General features: G+C 37.4%; 2 protein-coding genes across 2 annotated transcripts; one reads left to right on the top strand and one right to left on the bottom strand.

Annotated features, from left to right (window-relative positions):
* Nucleotides 1-224: 224 nt before the first annotated feature.
* Nucleotides 225-12036, bottom strand: PSMD13 (proteasome 26S subunit, non-ATPase 13). The gene is made up of 13 exons (XM_015823643.1): nucleotides 11858-12036; nucleotides 10189-10267; nucleotides 9339-9373; nucleotides 9202-9257; nucleotides 8011-8054; nucleotides 6627-6713; nucleotides 5718-5889; nucleotides 5248-5327; nucleotides 5043-5168; nucleotides 3926-3988; nucleotides 3052-3132; nucleotides 2609-2725; nucleotides 225-1030 (listed from the first exon to the last, which is right to left on the bottom strand). Exons 1-13 carry the CDS (start codon nucleotides 11950-11952, stop codon nucleotides 935-937), a joined length of 1131 nt encoding a protein of 376 aa, XP_015679129.1. The 5' UTR covers nucleotides 11953-12036; the 3' UTR covers nucleotides 225-934.
* Nucleotides 12037-17027: 4991 nt separating this feature from the next.
* SIRT3 (sirtuin 3) lies at nucleotides 17028-24255 on the top strand. Its single transcript, XM_029285655.1, has 7 exons — nucleotides 17028-17112; nucleotides 17999-18188; nucleotides 19779-19976; nucleotides 22101-22333; nucleotides 22509-22609; nucleotides 23219-23380; nucleotides 24040-24255. Exons 1-7 carry the CDS (start codon nucleotides 17037-17039, stop codon nucleotides 24253-24255), a joined length of 1176 nt encoding a protein of 391 aa, XP_029141488.1. The 5' UTR covers nucleotides 17028-17036.
* Nucleotides 24256-24739: the final 484 nt, after the last annotated feature.

Raw genomic sequence — 24739 nt, 5'->3', positions numbered from 1 at the left:
ATGCAAAACAAATATCTTTGGAAACTACAATATAAACTCTTTCCTTGCTCATCCATTAAAGTTGGGAAAAAAAATACCAGAAATTACATCAGCAGCACTGATTTCATTCATGATCGGAATCTTTTAAATTATTTCTACATCATTAAACATCGCCTTGGATCTCTTGAAAACACTCAATTCAAAAGTCAGCTTGTAAAAGAAAATAAATAGAAATGCACAAGAGGGATGGCAGAGACATTTATTCCAGCAGTTGTTTTACTGCATCATACTCCAGGATAAAATATTGTAAAAGACGAGCAAACCCAAAGAAAAAGTATAAAAACAAATCCACAAAATTTATGACTTTATTCTCAGAAAACTCACGATGGTACTGAGCAATTTCCTTTATTGCAAAATATGGGAAGGCAATGGGGAAAACTGTGTGTTCCCAGTTTTGTTATCTTTAAGCTACCAAAAAAAATGTTCCAGGAAAAAGATCATACTTTCCTCCACCCATCAGAAATGCCTGACAATGGTTGAAGATAGCTTTACCTTCTTGCACAATAAGTGCAAAATGGAAGTCTTGCTGCTGTCCTGTGGAGCTAATGACCTGCACCCCTGTGACGTATGTAGCGCCTAGCATTCTCCACTGGAAACTCACAGCAAGACAAATTCGCCATTATGGAATACCAAACCCCATTTTGGTGACAACAGGATGAATGCTCCCAAAGAATACACCACTCAAATGTTAGTGCATAGGAAGGATTTCCTGACTCCAAGCACCAAAGGGGCACACAGCAAATGCCACTTAAATCTCTGTACAAGCATGACAAAAAGTTTTCCCCATCCCCTTTCCCCCCCACCCTTAATAGCATTTAGTACAGAGTCAGTGGTCACAGGGCACTGCCAGTTTCAGCAACAGTACAAGGAATTTCCTCAGCCAGTGCAAAGTCCTCTATGTTAGAATATCATGGGCTTGGTGTTCCACCAGCATTTCCATGTTCTTCACATCTGTGCACCAGAACTCCAGGCGGTCTTTCATACCCTTTATCTGAAAAACAAATCAACGATCATATTAGAAACTAAGACACAAATTAGAAAAACTGAGTCACAACAATTGCCGTATCAGAAAATTTCTAGCAAAATACTAACACAGCATTCTAAGCGGATCCGGTTTGCAGATGTGCAATCGGCGCAACAAGCTATGTAAAGGCTCTCCTAGCTCTCACATTTGGCAACCTGTAGAGGAGCTGTACCCCTGAAAACCTCGAGACTCCCAGATGACAGCTGTCACGCCTCCACCCGTGTCCTGAAATCTCAGCTGATGCCACACCTGAAACCCAGCTGGGCACATTTCAAAAAGAGCCAGCCCACCCACCTCCCATCCATACCCAATTAGGTTTTGGTAATATAAGCCAATACTTATTTGAAACATTCCACCTGCTTAATAGATCTTCCTTTATCAACCACCTAGTTGAGAGGTTGAAAATTTCTTGAAAATAACAGAGCATTTGTTTCAGATAGTTTATTTTGAGGCCTTCAAATACTGACAGTGCTCTACAACAGATAGGTGACCCGACTTTTGCTACAGTGCTGCAGTGGATGGCTGGATCGTCCACATATGATATGCGGCAACTGATAAGAGGAAGGATGAGGTCCATGGGTGGAAAGCTATAGCTGGAAATAGCTGGTATAAGACCTCAAAGGGACAGTAGATGTGGAGTACAGGCAGCTTCAAAATGTTCACAAGAAATGTTCACAAATCATTCACAAGAAAGATATATTTTGGTTTGGAGAAGATGGATAGATTATATTGAGCGTAAATATGGGACCAAAAAAAATCATTTGGCTTTTGAGTGAATTTTAGAATATTATTGTTGTATAAAGGTTAGAATAGTTTACTTAGTATTATTTTTAATTATTAAAGTGATGTTATTATTATTGTTCTTAATAACTGTATATTTGTTTAAAGAGAGTTAAAGGATATGTTATTTTAATAGTTGATTAATGTTAGATAGAGTATGATTATTTTATTGTTAACCCTGTGATTGGCTCTGGGAAGTGAGGGGGGAGGGAGGGGGGAGCGGAAGGGTGGGTTCGGGGAAGGGGGGGATTTATATTGTAAAATTTTATAAAATTTTCAATAAAAAAAATAAAATAAAATAAAATAAAAATGTTCACTCTGAAGACCTCTAAATTGTAGCATTCATTTAATCCAGACTGCTGTGAGAAATTTGCTTCCAATTCTGAACAGGAACAAAAACTTCCAAAACAACCTGAATTACTGGAGAAAGCATACTTCTTTTTTTGTCTAAACTCCGAATTAGTTTTACAAGAATGTCTTACTGCTTCCATTTGCCTTGGTAGCCGCATATTATATGACTGAAAAGTGTTGCTAGAAGTAGACATGCTGGCACTTAGAATTAATGTGATTCCTGCTGCTCACTACAAAAAAGTAAGACTTCTACATTCTAAAACTGATGTGTGTATGTGTGTATACATATAAAATGTGATGGCTAAACAAATGAAACCCTCTGCCAACAGCCTACTACGCTATTTTCCACCATAAAACTTTCTCCTATAGTTCTAAAACAGAACCTCTGTGAGGGACTGCATGAGGAGAGGCTACCTGTTGTAAATCCAACACGCGTGGTTGAACCCATGTCATGTGAACCTTTTTATCCACTTCATCAATACTGCCTTTCACCAAGCCTACTGAGAGTGCTTTCATCACTAGCAGCTCCACCTGCACAAGAAAAGAAAGTGGTGTCTTTACTGTCTTTTGAAGTAGTATCCAGTACATCCCAGGTCACAATTTACTGATCTGAATACATGCTACAACTAAAGGTGAAATAGCCAACAAATACAGAGAACACATAGAGCTTAGGAGTTAGTTACAGTCTTGCCCAAAAGCTTAAACAGAGCAGCTTCAATAAAAATTATTTGAAATGAAAATGTCACATTAAATAGTGGATTGCTCTCTATTCAAGTGAGTAAAAACATGGTATATAAAGCAAATCAATAAACTGCTCATCAGACCAGATCATCTGGTTAGCTCCAAAAGCAACTCACCTCGTTTATAGTGACTTTGGCACTTTTAGCAATTTCTTCAAAAGTAAGTTGTCTGTGATTAGCTGGTCTGGTGAAGGTCATCTGTAGCCAAGAAAAGCTATAGGATTAAAACTAATATGGACTTTAAAAAATAACATGCCCACTGCACAAATCTATTTTTGTCTATCTTTGCTGACCTCAATACAAGATGTTATTGACTGTAAAGCAGTCTAGGTTTTTGACAGAATCTTTATGAAAAAGTAGTATCTTGGCATTATAAATGGGAACTATATAAAATTTGCAGTGATTCCCAAAACCCCAGCCATCTCAAAGCAAGTTTTCAAATAAAAACTAAAGCTAACTGATATTAAGCAGTTTGTGATTAACATTTAATTATTAAATATTATCAATCCATATGAGAATATTTCATATAATGGGTTCCTTTATGCTGTTTTCTGGTCTAATATTTTTGAACAAAATAAATATTAAGACCAACACACCAAAGGATTTTTTCCATTAACATTAAACAGAAGTCAATACAGAATGAGATTAAATTGAATGACATACTGTATATGGCAGGACAGTAAGCATAATATATTACTAAGATACTAACTGGTGTTCTTAAAATCCATTTATTTCAACCACCCTGATAAGAAGCCATTCATTTTGCATCATAATTTAGTTTCATAGAAATAAAAAAATAATATCTAGCAAGACAGTTTCCAGAATATAAAAAAATGATCCTCTGCAATGGGGATGCAAATTAAAGTAAAAGTAATATCAGTTAATAAAATGAATATAAACTCTGGCCTATGATTTTGACCAATACTTTGGCCCAAAGAGTCTATGTTATCCTGATAACTAGCAAAGGTATTCTCTCTGTTGCAGGACTTACCTCCATTAAACACAGTAGTTGGATTTTTTGCAGCAGAAGTGTTTCATTTGCAGCCAAGTCTGGCTGTAAAACATAAACCCAAAACATTAAGAAGCTAACCTGCATTTTTATTTTTTAAAAACATCTTAACAGGAAAGTATCATGCATTTTATATGTTTTGCTTCTGTGCTCAAAAATATTCTCAATCATTCAAAACTTCTAAATGCAGCTGTCAAGATGGATTAAAATATATCTTCTTGTGAAGGGAAAATCAAGAAAAATAAAGAATTCCAACAGTCTTTGCCAATTATCTTTATCTCATTTTATTGGTGGTCCTTAGCACTGGATGTTAGGGATGCACAATTTTAGAGAACAAGTTCTACAAAACTCTTCTAGAGTGCAAATCCAGCTCTTACCTGCAATTCATTAAAGCTGCATCTTTTTCCAGGAAGACACAGCTGCTTTAGTGAGCCAAAAAGTGTAACACTCAAGACTCTTATCACATCCTAAAGCATTATACAACAAACTATACAACAAAATAGGCCTGCACAACACACGGAGAGCCAAGCAATTGGCACAGCCCATCGGCAGTTTTTGAAAAACAACCAGTCCATTGACGCAAAATGTCACTGCCATCAGGAAGGATCTGCTGTTATTGCCTAAGTTTTCAAGCCCCCTCCCACCTTGAGACATGCTGCCAAGCACCCGCAACGCCTCCAAGCCTCGTGGACACTGCTAACATCACTGCTGCCACTGCGCTGCTAGTAGCCAACAATTGATCACCTCACCAGCTATTTGAATGTGATCTGCAATTATCTGGCCCTTTTGCGTCTACAACTATGTAGGTCTGATCCTAAGTGAATCCAGGTTTGCAGATGGTGTTCCGCTCACAGAACACATTCAACTATGGATTGTGTTCTGTAAGATGCTTAACAGCCCCTCCAATTTGCAATCCCAGGCAGGCAGTAAAACCCTGGGGTGTCTATTAATCAGCTGAACAAGCCTAAGCTTGCATAAGAACTATTACAATGATTTAATCTCTCTGAATTCATATCTATACAGAAAATAAGAACTAGATTCATCTAAAGGTGTTTATATTGCTTTCCTAAAATGCTATCAGATCGTGCCAATCACTAACCTGTTGGCCCCATGATGATTTCAATGCTTGGAATTTTTCCACATTGCCACTGTTGAAGGCATAAAGAGTGTCAATCAGCCATTGTCTGTCAGTGTCCCTCAAAGATTCCAGCACAGGATGCATAAGCTGTAGATGGAAATTGATAGATTATTAACAGCAAACTTTTTTTAAACCCAACTGTTAAAGCTAATATAACTCTACTTACCAGTTCCCCAAAGTTATAGACTCCTTCACCCAGGAGTCCTGCCAAGCCTAAAGTAAAAGCTCTTTCCTGCTGGTCTGCCACTGAAAAGAAAAATGTTCTACTTCAGTGACTGTCCCACATTCCCTCTCCCATTTCAGTAGCTGGGAGAATCCCCAACTTCACAATTGCTACTTTAAATTCAATTCATATCTATTATTTTTAATCTAAAGTCGAAACATTGACTTTATATATAAGATAAACACATGTTAGTGTGCATTCCCCACCCTTTTGAAAACTAAGGCTGTGTCTATGACCATTCTATTTATAGAAGTGCCTTGTTCTTTCCTTAAGATGCTTGCTGTGTACTTCTATGTCTGTGTTAGTTTTAAAAATTAAAAAATTATTGAATTGAGTTGCTCTTTTTCAAGACACCCCTTTACAAGCATTACACTGCCAAACACATTCACTTGGGAAAGAAAAAAGATCACTACCTGGCAGGTCTTTGACATCTATGCAGCCCAGGAACCTTAACGCATCCTTATAGTAAGAGGCATGATTCCCAATTGTTTGATAATACTTGCTAGAGAGATCATAGAAGCGGCTGTGAACAGATGTCACTCCAGGAAGGTTATTCAACATTTCCTCAACTTCTTCAATTGTCTCCTAAAGAAAATAAAATGGATTCCAGATCTTAATTTTCTTAAATAATATATATGGAAAGAGTGTAAGTCTGCTTTTAGAAATATATGCATATACTCAATCAGTACCAAAGAAAATTATCAGTACTTGAATCAATGAACGCTAACAGATATAGCCTGAGGTTACCCATTTATTTTAGGAGAGCGGCAAATAAATATGCATTTACATATCTCTAGAGAATATAAGATTAGCCAGATTCTCCTGAAGAAGGCTAGGTATAATTAGACAGAAGATTTGCCAGAACGAGTGAACAATATTTGAAGTCAAGCAAAAGACTTCCTGGTTTCTAAAAGAGAATTAGGTCGTAATACAGTATTTGTATATTTGTTGACAACAACTGCTTCAATTTCTCTGAACTGAAATAAAGAATACTTCATTTATATCAAGTAAAAATGTACAACCTAAACTCTCATGTAATTCCACATCTTAGACACATCCCCAGAGTCACTCTTAAAAATTGTCACCAAGGTGTAATGTTTAATCATAAACAAGAGGAGAAACAATATATAGGAGCATCTGTATTAACAATATTTCATTAATTTCATTAAATCAGATTTTAGTACTTTTCGCAGAATTCAATAATAAGCACAAGAATACTGGAAAAGAGAAATGATTAAAAATTGCGAGCAACCTAAAAATATAACTATTCAACGCAATAGCTAAAACTCAATCAATGAACATGCAAATAAAATACTCCTCACCTTTGTAACTTGCAGGTCACCGATGTTTAATTTTAGAGCACCGATGGCTGTTTTACATAGAATCACAGCTTCATCGCTGCTTTTCACCTACAATCAACATAAATGCCACATCACAAAACAGATGTTGTATATAACTCATCTGTATCAAACAGTAAAAAATCAAAATAAAAGTCCTAAATCTTGACTTCTGTCCTATCTACTTTCTTACTGTAAAAAAGCATGCAAGTAGATTTTAGTGTGATTAATAAATCCCATAAACTAGTCACATTATTCAAATCTGCACTATTCAAAATATTTCTGTGGAAAATAGAATAATTGGTTCCAGTTCAAATAGGCAATTAAAGTTTTTAAAGCTTGTATTTATTACTGAAATAGAGCTAGTTCTCATTTTAACAACTGTTCGGCAACTGTTCAAATTTACAGTAATGCTGAACGAATGGTAGTTACCACTATTCCTTGAAATTATGGTTGTTGCAACACCTCTGCAGTCACCTAATAAAAATTCAAGCAGCTGGAAGCCCACCCACATTTACAACTGCAGCATGTGCTCCAACTCCTCCCACCTGCCCCCACCTCTCTCTCCCCCATCTATGTCTTTTGGTTACCCTGCACTTTGCTGCCACCATTCATTGTCTTCCTCCTGCTGCTGACAAATCATGCCTGGCCTGGGCAGTTGCCGGTCCTTCACAAGGCCTTCACGACAGTTGCTTACATCTCCCTGTCTCTGCCCTTTTGGCTACCGTCCATAGCCTTCACAAAGGGCCAGCAACTGCCTTAGCCAGATGTACCTCATCAGCAGGAGGAGGAGGATCATGAAGATCAGCTGGGTGAATGCAGGGCAGCTAAAAGGGCAGAAATGGGGGAGGGGGCAGATGGGGGGGGACTGAAGCAGAGGGGAGCATGGCAGGACAGGAGAATTCTACACTCCTTGCATAAAGACTGCAACCAAGGCTACCAGAACGTCTGTCACTAAGTGGCACAGTCATGTGATGTTTGACTAACAGTCACTTGGCTTAATGAAAGAAATTCTGCCCCAAATTACGGTTGTTAAGGAAAGGCTACCTGTACTATGTTAGAGTAAAAATGATAAACCTATATCAAAAAATTTTGTATTCTGCTATAGTTCTTCAAAATTAGTCTCTTCCTTGAGCTTTCCTCAAACAGAACTTTTCTTTTTTCCATTTTGCATACATAGCAATTAACGTTTAAAGCCTTGAACTAACTGAAACATGACCTGCTATCAATTTATATTTTGTACTAAATTGATTATTGCAGTATTTGCAACCTATCTGTAAATTGGCTGGCCAGTATAGCAAATGTCTGAAACTAATATTTGAATTAATTAAAAAATTATATACAATTGTCTATTACGTTCTTTCCTTACCTTTTCTCGGGTCTTTTCCAGAAAAGTAAGAGCAACATTAGGATCTAAAGAAATGCAAACCAGAGGCAATATTAGAGATTGTTTTAAATATATATGCCATGCCTATCATGCAATTCAGCATTAACCCTTTAAAAATATATTGTTCAATGAAACATATTAATATAAAAACATGTAATATAAATTTCCACATTAATCTTTTAAAAATGACATTGTGTACAATGAAATATATTAATATAAAACATATAAAATATAGTAAATATCAAAGAACTCCAGGCATGGTTTTCATATCCCTTTACTGTAATTCTCTGTGGTATAAATAAATGTGGGATCTCTTGCATGTCGTATCATTTCATCCTACACTAAAGTGTAAACACACGATTAAAATCCTATAAGTATATGAGCAATTAAATAAGCTTTCAATCTGAACTGAATACTTTATTTGGCCAAGTGCGATTAAATACATAAGGAATTTGTTTCCAGTACAGAAGCACTCATAAAAAGCAACAGAACAATAATACCAATAAAATAATACCAATAAAAGGGGGGAGTAAAGAAGAAAATAAGGATAAATACTACAGCCACACTACATGGATAAAATAAACATTACACAGCAGTGAAAGAATTAGGTATTCAGCAGAGCGATGGCACAGGAAAAACATGTCCAGAAAAAACTGCTTTCAATCTGTACTTCCAGAATTCAGCACTTAGTTTGCATATTAATACCATCAGTGGGCAAAATACTCAATTTTGAAAAGACTTTTTTGAAAATATTACTTTAGAATACTTTTGGAATAATCAAAAATAGCATCTGAACAGTCGCATTAAGATAAAAACAGCTATTCTAGATTTGAATCTGTCTATATAAAACAGATACTCCTTTACCGTATTTGATATATTTCAGTACCAATAAGTACCACAAAAGGCTAAATATATAGATGTTTTCCCTAACAGAGTTGAAGGGTCAACTGCTATTACTTTATACCGGGGGGGTCAAACTGCTGGCCCACGGGCCGGACACATCATCCAGAAGCTGCGCCCACCCCATTGCCGGCAATGGCAAAACCGTCCCGATATGTTGCACATGACGTGACGTTGCGAGTTTGACATGTCTGCTTTATACCATTCTCAGCCTCAAAATTTCTACCTGAACCATTGTCTTTAGGAAAATAATTATGAGTAAAAGAAGTTTACCTGTCATTTGCCGTACCACATGAAGAATGATTTCTACAAGGGATAAAGGGTTCACCCTAAAAATAAAGAGAAATTATTATGAATCAATGAAAAATAATCTAGGCTTTTTTAAGTCTAGCCATGTGAAAAAAATTTACCTGTGTTCAAACTCACTGATAAAGTTCTCATAAAGCTGTAAGCCAAAAGAAAAAGATAATTTTAATTACACAGATGCACACATGTTAAATAACTACAAACATTGCTACTGAGCACTTTCGTGACAATAGAAATATTTTTGAACAAAAAAGGGAAGAACAGTGACAGTTGTATGAATAAGGAGACTGCAGGGGGGGGGGTTGGAATCTGGCAAAATCACTTTCCTCTGTCCCAGTTCTACAAAGGTATAAAAGAGTATGAAGCCTTTTCATCAATAATAAAAACCTACAAAATTAAAGTGCCTCATTAAAGCAAGGATATTATCTCATGTGATCTATCTAGCTTATTTTAAAAGTCCTCCAAGTAAGAAAGTGCAGTCCTACATCCAGACATTCAACTGCTTTGCCCTTAATGTAAGAAAGATTCATTAAATACTGCATCAGTATCTTTAATTGAAACCTGTTAGATATAATCCTGCTCTCTAAGACAGGAATCTAGTTTTGTGGTATCCTTTCAAGAATTTGAAGAGTACCAAGTTCTCCAGTAGTAAGGGAAAATATATCCATTTGATCCTTCACTAGATTTGTTTTCAAAATGACAATCTTTTTTTTATTTTTGTTATATAACTTCTTCAGGGCCTTACTTCATTGCAGTGACATTACATGCCAATATGAATACCTCTGTTATAAACCTAAAAAGTAAAATCAAATTACTAAAATGAGGTTCCTTTGGACATATAAATTACAGAACTGAAAACTGTGTGTATTGCAAATAAATAGATAACAACCCTTTGCATTTGTTAGGATGATTCTTAAACAAGCCATTCTAATTTAATAATACTAGGACATATACCTTGATAAGACCATCTCCTTGAGCAAAGCAGGGATCTTGCACAAAATCCAAAACCTGCAATGTTAGTTGATGCCAGAGTCTATAACATACATAGACAAAAGGAATAGTAAGTATCAACATTGACAACTTTATACATGAGCAAATCCAAACTGAAAATTCACTCTAATGCCTATTACATATGGAATTATTCAAAATATTTGTTTGAATAAAAAAACTTAAATAATATTGATTTTAAAATAACCTGGTAACAAAATATGTTGCTTAAAATAAGAAAATAACCAAATTTATCAGGAATGGTTCCTAGGAAAAGTGCATCATTAAGAAAAATCAGGCAGCAGGTTTTCAAAGAGCTGCTATCGTTAAGTAATAAACAACATTGAGCAAAATAGCCTGTCTCATTACAGAATAGCTTCAGTATATCCACAGATATATGTCAATATTTCAGAACAATGTATGTAGGCCATCAAAACCTGGACAGGTGTATGTATGTATGCATATATGTATGTATGTATTCATGTATTTTCAAGTCAGTGTTGATTCCTGGCTATTGTCTGGACTGCTGTTTTTCATGGCAAGAATTTTTCATAAATAGTTTGCCATTACCTTGCTTCCTACAGCCCAAGGCCACCCAGTTGATTTTGTGCCTGAGGAGGGATTAGAATTCACAGTTGCTGTTTCTAGGCTGGCACCTTAACCACTATATCAACATGGCTCTCACAATGTATGCCTCATTTAATTTAATATTAAGAACTAAAACAGATTCTTTGTTCTTGCCATGATGAGAAACAAATCATTTGTTGTTGATACCTACATGTTGGTTGAATCAAACATTTTTTTTAAATCCCCCAATGGAACAATATTCCCACTTGTTCTCTACTGTTTGAGAATTGATAGTCGGTGCAGAGCAGATAAAAACTACAGCAGGGGCTACGCAAATAGAACATCAAATGGAAATCTGCTCTGAGAGAATGGAATCTTATATGTCTGGAATATATTTTCATGTTACTTTAAAAAACCGAAATGTTTTGTTTTGAAGAATAAACATTTAAAATCGAAAGCAATGTTAAAAGATCAAATTCTGTGCTAGCAATATTATTCGCTGCATGAAACGTCTAGACCAGGGGTTCTCAACCTTGGCAACTTTAAGACTTGTGGACTTCAACTCCCAGAATTCCTCAGCCAGCTTTGCTGGCTGAGGAATTCTGGGAATTGAAGTCCACAAGTCTTAAAGTTGCCAAGGTTGAGAACCCCTGGTCTAGAACTACATAAAACTAGCAAGCAGTAGACCCACCTCCACCCCAAAGTGTTATTTCCAGAGTAGACCAGGTGAACAAGATCGGCCTGGAGCAGACAGGATGTAAAGGAAGGGAATTTTGTCAGGACAAATGAACCAGCCCCGCTCAGCATGAAGAATGGGGTGAGTCAAGGGGACTGAGCGCCCCGTCTTAAGACATATACAGCCTGCTACCAGAAGAAATCTTCAATATCTCAATACCTTAACCATTGTCTCTTGTCCTTCAGCATTTCCCGAGTTAGGAACCCCTCGCAGTTAGCAAAGATCCCCCCACTCCCGCCCGCCCTCTCCCGGACTCCAACGCACGTGCACCCCTTTACTTCGCTCCCCTTCCCCCCTCCCCCACCCCCTTACTGAACCGATCCCCAGACTCACTTTTTATTGTAAAGCTCCTCCAGCCGGTGCCAAACGGCGGCCTGACCAGGTCCAGAACTCTGGCTCTGCTGTAGGAAAGCTGGGACGTCCTTCATGGTAGGACCGGGAAGGGAACAGCACGGAAAGAACCGCGGTTCACTCCGAAGAGCAACAGAGACCGGCCCTTCTCGCCGCCGGAAATGCACACTCACTTCCGGCACCTTCAACGCGGAGCATGCCGGGTACCGTATGGCTCTGCGTAGAGTAGCCTCGCTTTAACATTCCTCCCCCAAAGAAGGATTGGTTGATCTCTGTGGTAAGGGGGCCCGTTAAGCTCTCCGAATGGTTACTGGGAGTGTTCGGAGCTGCCTTTCTCGCTCGGGCGCCCCCTGCCGATCAGCTTTCCAAGTGACACGAAGGCACAGTTGGTAAGCACTAGGCAGCTGCCGTTTCATTCCTTTCTCTCGCGGGTCACAAGGACAGCAAGACGTATTAAGTTTCATTATTGTTGCTGCCTACGTGCGTTGACATCATTATAGTCTCTTCTAGGGGCTCAGGACTCAGTGGTCTTGCTGACCATAAATCTTGGGTTCCATAGATCTTGGGTTCATTCGTAGCAAAACCAGTAAACGAGCTCCCCTCCAATAAAGCGCTTTGCTGTTTTCTGTACATTCGGGTTTACTTTAGCCTTTAGAAAATTAGAAAAAGTTAACGTTAGGAAAGACATTCCTATTCCGTTCTGTGTAGTTTTGGAAAAAGCAGGGGGCCCTTGCATTTTAAAACAGTTTTGAAAAAGGATTTATGGTTTGCCATAGAAAAATGCATGTGAGGAAATGTAGGAGTGAGATTTTTAAATTAGTTTTTATTGGACATTTTTTACAGAGTAAAACAATACAAATATAAAGAAGGAAAAGTAGGAAAAAGCGATAAAAGAAACAAAGATATGAAGAAGCACCCTCTGCTCTTTACAGCAGTTATAAATGCATTTATATTTTAGCTTCTCAATCTAAAGATACTGTTCCCTTCTTTCCATATTCTACACTTTATAATTATCAAACCCATAAATCATGTTCATTTTTGTTCCGTTTTCAGCATAAAGTCCATACAGGTGTCAGATCTAATCACAAGTATAGTTGCTGACTTTTCCCTAATCAAACTATTTTGGCCATCTTTGCAAATTCTGTCATCTTCACCAACCATTCTATTGTATGTGTATTTCAGAGTCTTTCCATTTTTGTTCATATAATGATCTTGCTGCGGATGAAAAGTAGGAAGGTTTTGATTGGCAAAGAGTTTTTTGAGAATCAAAAATCTTGTTCCAATCTGTTTCATTAGCCAATTTATCTTACCATGATGCCTAACTATATAGGTGTGACCCTGTACTTAAGTCAGTGTTTTTCAAACTTGAAACTTTAAGGTAAATGAATTTTAACTCCCAGAATTCCACAGCCACCGTTTTAAAGTTGTCAAGTTTGGGGGGGAAATGACCCAAGGAATATTATTTGTGATATTAATCTTATTAGTTTTTTAAAAGTCAACTTTTGTTCATGCAGCTGTGTTGATAATTTTATTAATATCTGCATCTTGGAAGGAATTTAGTTTCCAGAAACTGGACCTTTTCACTCTACCAAGTTTAAGTGCTATCCATCCGTCCTTTTGGTGGCAGAAAAATATACCTGCATGGAACTTGCTATCCCTATTGCCAATCCCAATTTCTGCCAGTCACCTGTCTTGCTTCCAAAGCTGTTTTAAATACCTTGATGCTGCCCTTGGATGGTCTTGGAATAAGAAGAGGAATGTTCTTTTTGGCAGTGGTACAGTTTAGGAAATGTTAAAACTATCTCATAGTGTGGGGATAAAGGCAATATTTCAGATGCAAGGCAGAAAAAAAAGAAGTTGCCAGGACATGTTTCTGCTAGTTAGCTGAAAAAGGGGACACTTCTAGTCATGTAGGTTTCAGTGAATCTTGTCTAAGTGAAACTAATTAGGATTCATCCTGTACTTTTTTCATGGAAATGTAGCCATTTGTTAAATTGTTTAAAATTTTGGTTTTAAGCTTGTGTTGCTTAGTCAAAAAAAATCTAATCGTTGCAGAATCATGTAATCTCTATAACACTTGAAATTAAGCTTAAAGTTCCAAAATAATTGAAAAACACTAGTCAAGTAACTTAATTATCATTATACTTATTTAGATATATTTACGTTTCTCCCTAGTCTTTGCTGTATTATACGTATTTGGTTGGTTTTCCATTTGTTTTTGTTCCTTGGTCAAAATTAAATAGAAAAGGTGACCATGAACAATACTAAGGAAGTAAATATACTCCTTTATATATGAAGAAGGAGATAATATCCAATAACATATCACGTGAGCATTAAGACTTAACTCATTGAGTATATCTAAACTAAAATTTTGGAGCATATATAAGATCTTATAGTTCAGAATCAAAATTAATTTCACGTGCCCAAAAACAATGAGTTTCACAATAAATCAACATTTGAAAGGAACCATATAAAGATTTGGATTGTGCAAGAGGTCATTAGGGTTTTAATACAAAATTTGGCAACTGGATTCAGTGAAAGGGCAGTCCAAACTCTACTTATCCCAAAGGCCAAATAACATCGTTGCTAATATTTCACCACTCCTTTACATCGGCTCCTTTTGTGTGTGTGTGTGTGTGTGTGTGTTACTAACCATGTCCCACTGCACAGAGAAAAGAACTTTGTCTAATATATGTATGGAAAACTGACAGTAGCTATATTCAGGAAACACACAGATAATGTTTAGTGACCTTGCTGTGTCTCTGCAGAAGGAAGGAGAAGAGCTCCTACTGACAGCATCTTTATTTCCTCTGTATTACCCTTGCCTCATTTTTTTTCCTTCAGACTGAACCCAGTCTTGATTTGATTTTGCAAGAGGGCTCAGCTCCTTCTAGCATTGACCATGATTCCCCAGTTTTATATGAAGGCTAATGTTGAGTTATGGGATTCTTCCAATGTTCTTGCAGAAATACCAGTAGACTTGGCATTGCACTCCTTTGCCTATGTCCCACCACTTCTCTTTCGAGTGAAGGACCAGCTGTGGGTGAAGCAAAACAATAGTGAAGGTCGGAGTAGGATGTGTTTTGTATGGTAGACCCTCCTGGCCAGAGGCTCCCTAACCAAGCTGCAGAAAAAATGGAAGCTTTTCAGAAAGAGTTTATGAATTGTTATTCTGTTTTAAACTGGCTGTAAGCTGCCTTGAGTCCACTAGGAGAAGGGCGGGGTATAAATGCGATTAATAAATAAATAAATAAATAAATATTATACCATTAACCTTTCAAGCTCCTGGCAGTTTATAGAGTAATGGAAACATAAAGCATTGGATAAAATCAGTGCCACTCCAGATAGTTATAGCATTTTACGCTTCAACCACTGTAACCTCTAGGAAAGACTTTGGTCCTCCAAACTCTCTGGAAAGTTGTCAAGAGCTCCAGTTAATCTTAGGAGGAACCATGCTTCAAAACCAAAACATAAGGGCACATACTGAAAAGCAGCATTGTGTTCTCTTCCTCAGTTCTCATATGGTGATGGGATTCAGCAGCCCCCAGATTGAATATATCAGGTGAGTTAAGCAGGCAGTTTTTCACATAGTCATGTGCTAAGTGATAAAGAGCTTTATAGGTGAAGACCAGCTCTTTAAATTGTATGTGGGAGTCTACTAAAGCCAGTGCTGTTTTTATGCACTTTGTATTGTTCTTTGTTTTTAAATGTTTTAACAATTGTAAACTGTCCAGAATCATTGGAATTTGGATGACCTATAAATAATAAATTATTATTATTACTATTATTTCATACTTGTAGCACTGCTGTTGTATGGCACTGGTAGTTCTCACCTACCAGCAAGTGAACTGTATTTTGAACCAACTTAGCTTGCTTGTAGTTTTTGTAGGCAGCTCCATGTAAAGTACATTGCAGTTGAGGTGGACTGGTCACAAGGCATTCCAGAAATTGCTGAGTCTGGAGATAATGCTCTCTCAAACTGTCCTTGACTGCTGCAGCCATATTTCACCCATATCCTGTTTTTGCTTTGCTTAGTAGCCAATTCACTATTTTTATCTCTGTGTCAATGTTCAACTGTCTGGTACTTTTCCATACCCTCAGGAATGCTGAGATCACAATGTTTAACATATTACCATATATGGGGCCTAGAGGGGTCAGGAAATGCATACGTTGTATAACCTATATATGTGCCATCTGAACGCTCCTTGGGGTTCAGATCTTTGTATTGGCTTTGGCCATCTGAACCTGCGCATATTAAAACTTTCCTTCTCCAAAGAGCTGGCTTGTGTCCCTTCATTTCCACAACACAGTAAATGATTGAAGCAAGATGTGTGCTTTGAGAGAAAAGGCAAAATCTCCTTTGGATTGAGCTCAATTCCTGGTGATTTCATGGGAAAAGTCATGTAGTTTGTTTAGCAACAATATGGACATGGCAAGGGGAAATAGGACTGGCTGGATGCCATTTTTTTTACGTTCTCCCCTTGGTTAACTAAAGGAAACATTGGCTGATTCATGTTAGTTTTTTAGTATTTCAAGATTGACTGCAGTGAGGAAAAAATGGGGATGGGTTTGAAAATGTTTCTGATTTGGGGAGTGAAAGCAGGAGCCTTTGGGGAAAGCTTACATTCCACTGCTAGACCTAACCAAAACACATCTTACCTCCTACTCCAACCCTCACAACTGCATTACTTCACTTGTAGCAGGTCCTTCCCCTTGAAAGGGAAATGATGGGACATAGGCAGAGCAGAGCAATGCCCATTCTGCTGATTTTTGCATTGGCAAGAAGGGATTATAACCATTTCAGAATCCAGAGCTGTTTCGTGGCATAGGTGCTGCTGCATTTCATTTCTGTTCTCATTTTTTCAGAGGTTTAGTAAGAGGATAGTAGTGGAATTAATAACATTATTATGCTATACTCAAATACCGATAATATAGGCTGTCGTTGGTTCTTCTATTAGGAACATTGTGGTAAAGAGTATTTAGTTGTGCTTCCTGGCTCAAGCAAACAGCAGTGCTGCTTTGCCTTATGTCCTAAATTAGTCTTTAGACCACAGCCACTGGCTAAATAATGCCAGGCTTTTATTAGCCTCTATAAAAACAATACTTTAAAAAAATCACTTCTCTTGGTTTTTCTGATTTAGGACTAGGCCACCGAACGGAAATGAACTGGAGGTTGCATTTCACAGTCTCTGCAAGGAAAAATGTGCTTCAGACTGCCAGTTTACAGAGATTAATTGGTAAGTCTCAGTCTGCTTCAGGTAGCTTGCTTGATCTGGGAAAAGCATAGCAGGGTTCAGAAAGGCTATGGAGATTTGTGACAGTGAGTGGACAAAATATACAGGAGTTAATATATTATGAACAACAAAGGGAAGAGTTGAATATAGGAAACAGTGCTGTGTAATAACTCCAGTTCTTGAGTGACCCAATAATGAATAATAACAAAGCTGATAATTTTGGTTCTGCTGGCTATAATTTTTAAAGAAGAGATTCTAGGACTTTAATCTGGAAAGTCTTCCTAATAAATTGTGTATTCTAACCCCAAGTTATGACTTCTTCCTTAATTAATTCAGTGTTAGTGCTGTTTTAATTCTGTGGGGTTTTTTTGCAGAACAAGATTGATTTGTAGAATACATTATTTTTCCAGCAGCAAGCCAATTGCTGTGAAATTCAGCAGGCACTCCAACTGGCTTTCCATTTTTATTCCCTTGTCTTGCATGGTTCAATAGATGGACTGGGATGTTGAGCTGGGCTGTGTTTATTTATTTAGGATGGGAGACCCCAAAGCTGTAAACATAGGGGTAAATTGAAGAGTATCCCAGAAAAAGGAAGTGACACATCACTTCTGTACTGTTTCCAAGAAAACCGAATTGAGATCCTCAGGTAGTCACTAGGAATAAAGTTCAGTTTATTTATTTTACTTGTATTGCATTAATTGTAAGCAAATGCAGGTTTCTCTCCTTATGTAATTGCAATATATAATAAACAATAATAAAACTACTCCCTTACAGGAAGTATTAAACATGTAAAATTTTATTTTGCTGAGCTAAATTATTTGTCATTCCTCTACAAAATGATACTTCAGTTTCAATATTTATCCCAAAAATGTTTTTTAATTATTTTTAGGATGGAGGTTTCTGGATCTCTGGATGTATGCCCAGCATCAGCATTTTAGAAATTCTTCCAATCTGACAGCCTGCAAAAATCTTCCCTTACTTCCATTAAGATCTGTCCTCTGCTTTCCTCATGGAAAACATTTGCTGCAGAAGACTTCAGAAAGTAGCTTAAAAAACACAACAGACTTGTCTGGAATAAGGTAAGGCCTTGATATCCTTTGTGTAAATATTCTTTAACTTGAAATTCTATTAAATCTTATTTAAGAGTAAGGCTCATTAGAGCTCAGGAGATTTTTGAATGTTTGTTGTGAGCCTTTCAGGTTCAAAGTTCTCATTCTCATGATAGTTCTATTGCTGGCAGAAGGAAAGGATCCAAAGGACACTTGTTCTGTGTGGTATTAGATTAGAAAGCATGTAAAAGGCTATTCTCTGCATAAAATATCTTTTAAAATGTCATTAACTTAATATAAAATACTTTAAGTATTCTAATCCATAGGTTGTGATACAATGTACAGTTATAAGGCATACAATTTAAAAAGAGTATTTAATAAAATTTAAGATTATTTAAAATAACATAAAAATACTTTATTTTTGTTACAAGGACAAAATCATAGTAATGATGTTACTATGGAGGAAATGTTTGTGATACTGGGTTGCATTCAATCTCCAGAGTATTTTTCCTAGCTGTTTTCTGTGTTTTCCATAAAAATTCAATTTTATGGGAATCAGGGTAGAATCCTTGTTTTTCAAAACAGGTTCTAAATATTTGGCAAGTAAAGCAAAATAAGTTGGTTATTAGAACAGATAATATAATATATTTTCTACATTGCTGCTTTGACAGATGCAGACTCGTCAGTAGGGTAAGACCTTTAAGAGAATGCCTATCATTTTTGGCCAATGCCACTTCTTGCATCTGAAATTGCATTAGTGCTGATTGGAGGGAAGTTACAGTAATATATATCAGATATTGCCTCCATTCAGCTATGTACTTTCATACTGCATATCAAGGCCCAACTTCGTTGTTAGCTATTAAACTTTAATCAACTTTAATCATGCAGATATGGTATATCTAATACCCTGCTCTTGAAAGTCTATCAAAGCATCCTCAGATGCAAAAAAAGTCTTGGTGAATACCACATTTTACATAACATGTAAAAAGTGCTTTTTTTGCATAAAATGTAGGAGCTAACAAACTTATGAGATGCTATATGAGAAATGATACCGTTGATTGTCTGTTTTGGCCTGAACTTTAAATGGAATTGTCTAATCATTAAAAACACTTTGTTCTCCATGGAATCTAAGTATGGCACAAATATGCCCAACAAGGTCTTTTTTTCTACTATATCTACATGATGTTCCCTTCACCTTAACTTCAGTCCATGAATGAGAAAGCCCTAAGACATTCTTGGCTGAACTGGTGTTATTTATCCTTTTACCTTGGCATAGTCCAAGGACAATCTGTATAACATTTCTTACTATTTATTATCAAGGAAGTCAAGTGATTGCAGTGATTTGAATGAGAGAGAATAGGAACTGGGAATGGGAACAGAAAGTTGTACACTAGTATAATTTTCTATCAGCTAAAGGCTGGGTGGAGATTGCTTCAACTCAGCACCAAGAGAAGAGGAAAATCTCATTCTGATCCTTTTCTGAATAAATTAGATAACAATCCATAGATGGATATTCTTTTAAATCATCCTGGACTGGAATATTAGTTCTTATTTTTTCCTTATAATATAAATGTGCTTCTTTATAAACTAAAGCATGCTTACTGATTATGTTGCCTGCAGAGTCCAGGGAGTAAGGTTCTTGTCCCTATCCACATTCTCAAGAGTATTTTTTGGAATTGGCCGAGGAGGAAATAACGGTGGAAATAAGAAGCTCAACCTAACAGATGTGATGGAATACATCCAGAAGAAAGAATGCCATAGGATAGTAGTGATGGCTGGAGCAGGACTCAGTACTCCAAGTGGGATTCCAGATTTCAGGTATTGTATGGAACTACTCATATGGCTTTGCCAGCTTTAACCAAATAAGCATCCAGGTTACCAAGACACAGGAATGGTCATCCATGAAATCTGTTTTCATTAGGTGTCACATAGCTTTCATCATGTGTTAAATAACAGAGGCTCAAATAGGGGTATTTTTTAGAACTGTAGGGAAATGTCAGTGTTGTTTTTCTGCCTCTCCCAACACAGAGCCTTGTTTCCTCTTTTAATTAGTAGTGCAGTAGTTCTTCGCAAAAAAAAGAGAGAGATGCTTGGACTACATGAAATATATCTTCAAGAGTTTTTTGGGAGGTCTTCAAGAATAACTATTGCTAACAATAATGTTAGTTTTATTGACTAAGAATCATTTGGCCTTTTACTTCCCTTTTTTCCCAATTTGATCTTGCTATTCTAAGACATCAACACATTTCCTATTTATTTATTTATTTATCTATCTATCTATCTATCTATCTATCTATCTATCTATCTATCTATCTATCTATCTATCTATCTATCTATCTATCTATCTATCTATCTATCTATCTATCTATTTATTGTTTAATTAGATTTGACTCCTGGTTATGTAATTATTTCAGGAACATTTTCAGAACTGGTTTGGCATTGACATTTTCCTAAGGTTGAGAGGGAGTGGCTGGCCCAAGGTTATCCAGTTGGCTTTCATGCTTAGATCAAGACTAAAACTCGTGATCCAACACTTTAGCCACCAGATCAAACTGACCTGAATTTATAAATTAGTTGCAAATTAAAAATCCTCTTATTTTACAGTTGGTCCTCACCAATAGTAATTGGGACAGGAACTTGGTTGCTAAATGACACAGTTGTAAAGGGCAATGTCACATGATTGTGCTGACTTACAATGGCAGTTCCAGCAGTCCCCATTCCCCTAATTGTCATTAGGAGAATCATATATGGTCCTAGCATCTGACAGTCACATGTTTGCCATTAGTGGTCTCTTGCTGGCTTCCTCATTGACTTTGCTTATGGAAGCTATGAATGAAGATTGCAAATCACAATGATTTAACTATGAGATGCTGCACCATCATAAGTGCAAGTTGGTTGCCAAGCACTTGAATTGCAATCGTGTGTGCAGGAATGTTGCAACAACTGCAATCAAAGGACCCATCATAAGTACCCCTTGTTCAGACTCACTGTAACTTTGAGCAATTGTTGAGCAAATGGAGGTTACCCAAGGACTACCTGTATATGAATTCATTTTGCCAGGTAGGGCAGTCATTTCTGTGTTGTCTCAGGTGATGCTATTGGAATGTTGTGTTGCCTGTTGCGCTTGGTAGCTTATAGACAGTAACAGAAACCAATTAAATATCTGCTACCACTGTCTTAAAGTTGGATGAAGTGAACTTCTTCCTTAAAGCAAATTCAGCTTATCCCATGCTCATTAAAACCCACATACATGCATGGTAAGCCATGTCTGGCAGAGGTAGATTCAAAATACAGATGTTCTGTATTTTGTGGTGACTTCTTGGGATAGTTTTTTTTCCTTGTCAAAATACTTCTAACTTGGAACATTCCTGTGAAACATTCTGGATGTTTTATTCTGAGTGAAAAATAAAATACATTTACCACTTTCCTTTCCTTAGCTCTCTAACCAGTTGATAGCTTGAATTAGATATTTCAGTACCATACCTAGGCATTTCTTCTGCTAAGGCTTTGTGGATCTGCATCATACGGTCATTGGGTTGAACAATGACTAAGAAACTAGGCAGACATTGCATGCTTTGACAAATGTATGCCTTTGATTAACTCAGTGATATCACCTGCAATCCATATCCAATATAGATTTGGATTTCACATACAGAGAAAACAGTATATGTGAGCTCTTCTGGAATAATAATTGTTCCCGTCTGGGAACTTCCACTTGACCAGTTGGTAGTCCTGTAACACATAATAGACTTTGTCCTGATACGTCATCTTAATTATTTGGGGGGAAAGTGTTCCTAATCCAGTGCTTGCCTTTATTTATGTGAGCCATTTTAAAAAACACATCCCATACAAATAGTGAACCATAAGGTAGGGATCCCTTGAATGAACTTGGTTTCCTGGCCTACCATTATTCAAATTTTACTCTACTTTTCTTTTTTACAGGTCTCCTGGGAGTGGGCTATACAATAACCTTCAGCAGTATAATATTCCATACCCTGAAGCCATATTTGAACTTAGCTACTTTTTCCAGAATCCCAAGCCTTTCTTCAGGTTAGCTAAGGAATTGTACCCTGGCAATTACAGACCAAACTATGCCCATTATTTTCTTCGACTTCTGTTTGACAAAGGGCTCCTTCTGCGCCTCTACACACAAAATATTGATGGGCTGGAGAGAGGTGAGCCTCTTGCCACTGGCTCTGAGAAGATAAATTGAAAGCAAATTATACAGCAATAATACTTGTGGTGATGGTGGTGGTGGTGATGATGATGATGAGGGATCATCTATTTTAAATATCTTTGAGTTGGTGAATAGTTTAACCAAATCTGATATTTCTGTCTTGCGTGTTCTAGTTGCTGGAATTCCTCCAGATAAACTAGTTGAAGCTCATGGCACATTTGCTTCTGCTACGTGTACTGTCTGTCGAAGATCATATGCAGGAGAAGATTTTAGGGTAAGCCACAGTGCAGCAGATACAGCACTTCAGGAATAGTACAAGTATTACATATATAATTTTAATGCAAATGTAGTCAGCCTGCTTCTGTTGTTTCTAGACGTCCAAGAAGGTAACATTACAATCCTCGAAATCCTTGTCCTACTAGAACACCCTCATCTTTACCTTCACTTTACAGGGAGCATCACCCTTACCCCACATCTCTCATGAGACAATCCCAGATCATTATCATCTTTTCTCACATAACAGTGAAGTTAGCAGTGTGATTCCTGCAAAATGCAAGGCGGACATTGATAAAGGCAAAGCCAACCAGCCAGTAACGTTCCTCCAATTCTCAGCTTTTCCTGGCTGCCCCTTCCTATTGATAGGCTATGCCTCCTTCCACTGGCCAGGCTAAGAAACCGCAGTAGCTGCCAAACTCACTGGCTCCTCTTTCACATGGATCCACATATTTCAACTAGATCCTCGATTTTTGCATCAGCAAGCTCATAGGATTGCCTTAGTTTTTATTGCAGTATTGGTGTGCACTGTCCTCTGTTGTGATGTCAGTCTTGTGGCTTGTGCTGCCTGATTAGGAACTTATATCTCTATTATCTGATTTCATTTCAGGGGGATGTGATGACTGACAAAATTCCAAAATGCCCCGTTTGCACTGGAGTGGTCAAGCCTGATATTATATTCTTTGGAGAAGACCTCCCTCATCGGTTCTTTTTGCATTTGACAGACTTTCCTATGGCAGACCTGCTTTTTATCATTGGAACCTCCCTTGAGGTCTGGGCTATCACGAATATGGGAAAAGAATAAGAGATGGGTTTTTAAGACAAAGTGATTCAGAGACTCTGGAGAACAGAGAAAAGCCATGAGAATTCAAGGGAATGAGAGGGTGGCAGTTCAACAAAAGAGATGGGAAAAGAAGTTCAGAGTTTTAAGTTCATTATACTATAGAACAGGGATATCCAACCTTGGGAACTTTAAGACCTGTGGACTTCAGCTCCCAGAATTCCCCATGCTGGCTGAGGAATTCTGGGAGTTGAAGTCCACGAGTCTTAAAGTTGTCACGGTTGGACACCCCTGCTGTAAAGCCTTAAGCCTTAAGAATTCATTATCTTCTCCCCTAGGAATGACATTGCAGGTCTTCTTGCTGGAAGGGTTCGCTCAAATATCTTTTAAGGGCTCTTAGGAAAAGCAGCATATAAATAAATGTATTATCATCATCTTAAATATTGACAGTACCATTTTTAATTTCCTGTGATTTGCGCCCAGCTCATCTTAACACATATGGAGTGGGCAAATTCAGGAGAAGTTTGGTGTAAGCTTTCAGTTTAGCATTTGAAGATCTATAACTATTTTTTTCTTAGAAAAAATACCCCAATCTTTACTTTGCAAGAGAAACAACTCCCTCCACTCTCCTTTCTAATGCTTTATTTTAGGTGGAGCCCTTTGCTAGTCTGGCAGGAGCTGTCCGTGGTTCTGTCCCCCGCGTCCTGATCAATCGAGACCTGGTGGGGCCATTTGCAGTCCGGTCACAGCACAATGATGTAGCTGAACTGGGAGATGTAATCAGTGGAGTGGAAAAAGTGGTAGAACTGTTGGGCTGGAAAGAGGAGTTACAGGAACTAATAAAAAAGGAAAGACAAAAGGTATGATATTTTGATTTGAAAACTTTGCCACTCACACTCTTTTTATTTTGCTGGCTGGAGTTATGAAAACAATAAAATTAATGGTAAGACTTTAATTAATATAGAGTACACAGTTATTTTACCCATCAGACTATTTATCATAGTCATATAGGTTTATTTTACTTACATTTGTTATAGCCACCCAATTCCATGGGATGCTATTACTTTCCATCTCAGATAACTCAAGGGATATGACTAGGTATGTAATCTGTCCTATGTCACTTTTTAGTGCATTTTATGATTCACTTCAGTAACATTTTGCTTTCGCAGAGTGAAACTTAAGATTTGGAAACAATCCATACAGTTATAGTTTGGGTATTCCTTGCGTATCAACTACTCATTCAATGTCCAAAGTTGCAGAGGAACTGAACAAATTGTAGTTAAGATAGTCCCTCTAATTTCCAGCCATCGCAGCCCCCTGGAGTCACATGGTTGTAATTTGCTTAGCAAC

Source organism: Protobothrops mucrosquamatus, unplaced genomic scaffold (genome assembly GCF_001527695.2).
Source record: "Protobothrops mucrosquamatus isolate PMUCROS unplaced genomic scaffold, P.Mucros_1.0 scaffold_178, whole genome shotgun sequence".
In the NCBI taxonomy this organism is placed as follows: Eukaryota; Metazoa; Chordata; class Lepidosauria; order Squamata; family Viperidae; genus Protobothrops; species Protobothrops mucrosquamatus.
Note: the sequence above shows the minus strand (reverse complement) of the source record. Positions and strands in the feature narration are given on the sequence as shown.

Bases quoted from the DNA above. Each gene is read 5' to 3' on its own strand.
- SIRT3 (XM_029285655.1), top strand. From the start codon at position 17,037: ATGAACTGGAGGTTGCATTTCACAGTCTCTGCAAGGAAAAATGTGCTT. The intron at 19,977-22,100 runs GTATTGTATGGA...TCTTTTTTACAG, and splicing joins AGTGGGATTCCAGATTTCAG to GTCTCCTGGGAGTGGGCTAT. The intron at 22,610-23,218 runs GTAAGCCACAGT...ATTTCATTTCAG, and splicing joins ATGCAGGAGAAGATTTTAGG to GGGGATGTGATGACTGACAA.
- PSMD13 (XM_015823643.1), bottom strand. From the start codon at position 11,952: ATGAAGGACGTCCCAGCTTTCCTACAGCAGAGCCAGAGTTCTGGACCT. The intron at 8,055-9,201 runs GTAAACTTCTTT...GCATTTCTTTAG, and splicing joins TGTGGTACGGCAAATGACAG to ATCCTAATGTTGCTCTTACT. The intron at 3,989-5,042 runs GTTAGTGATTGG...TATGTTTTACAG, and splicing joins AATCATCATGGGGCCAACAG to CCAGACTTGGCTGCAAATGA.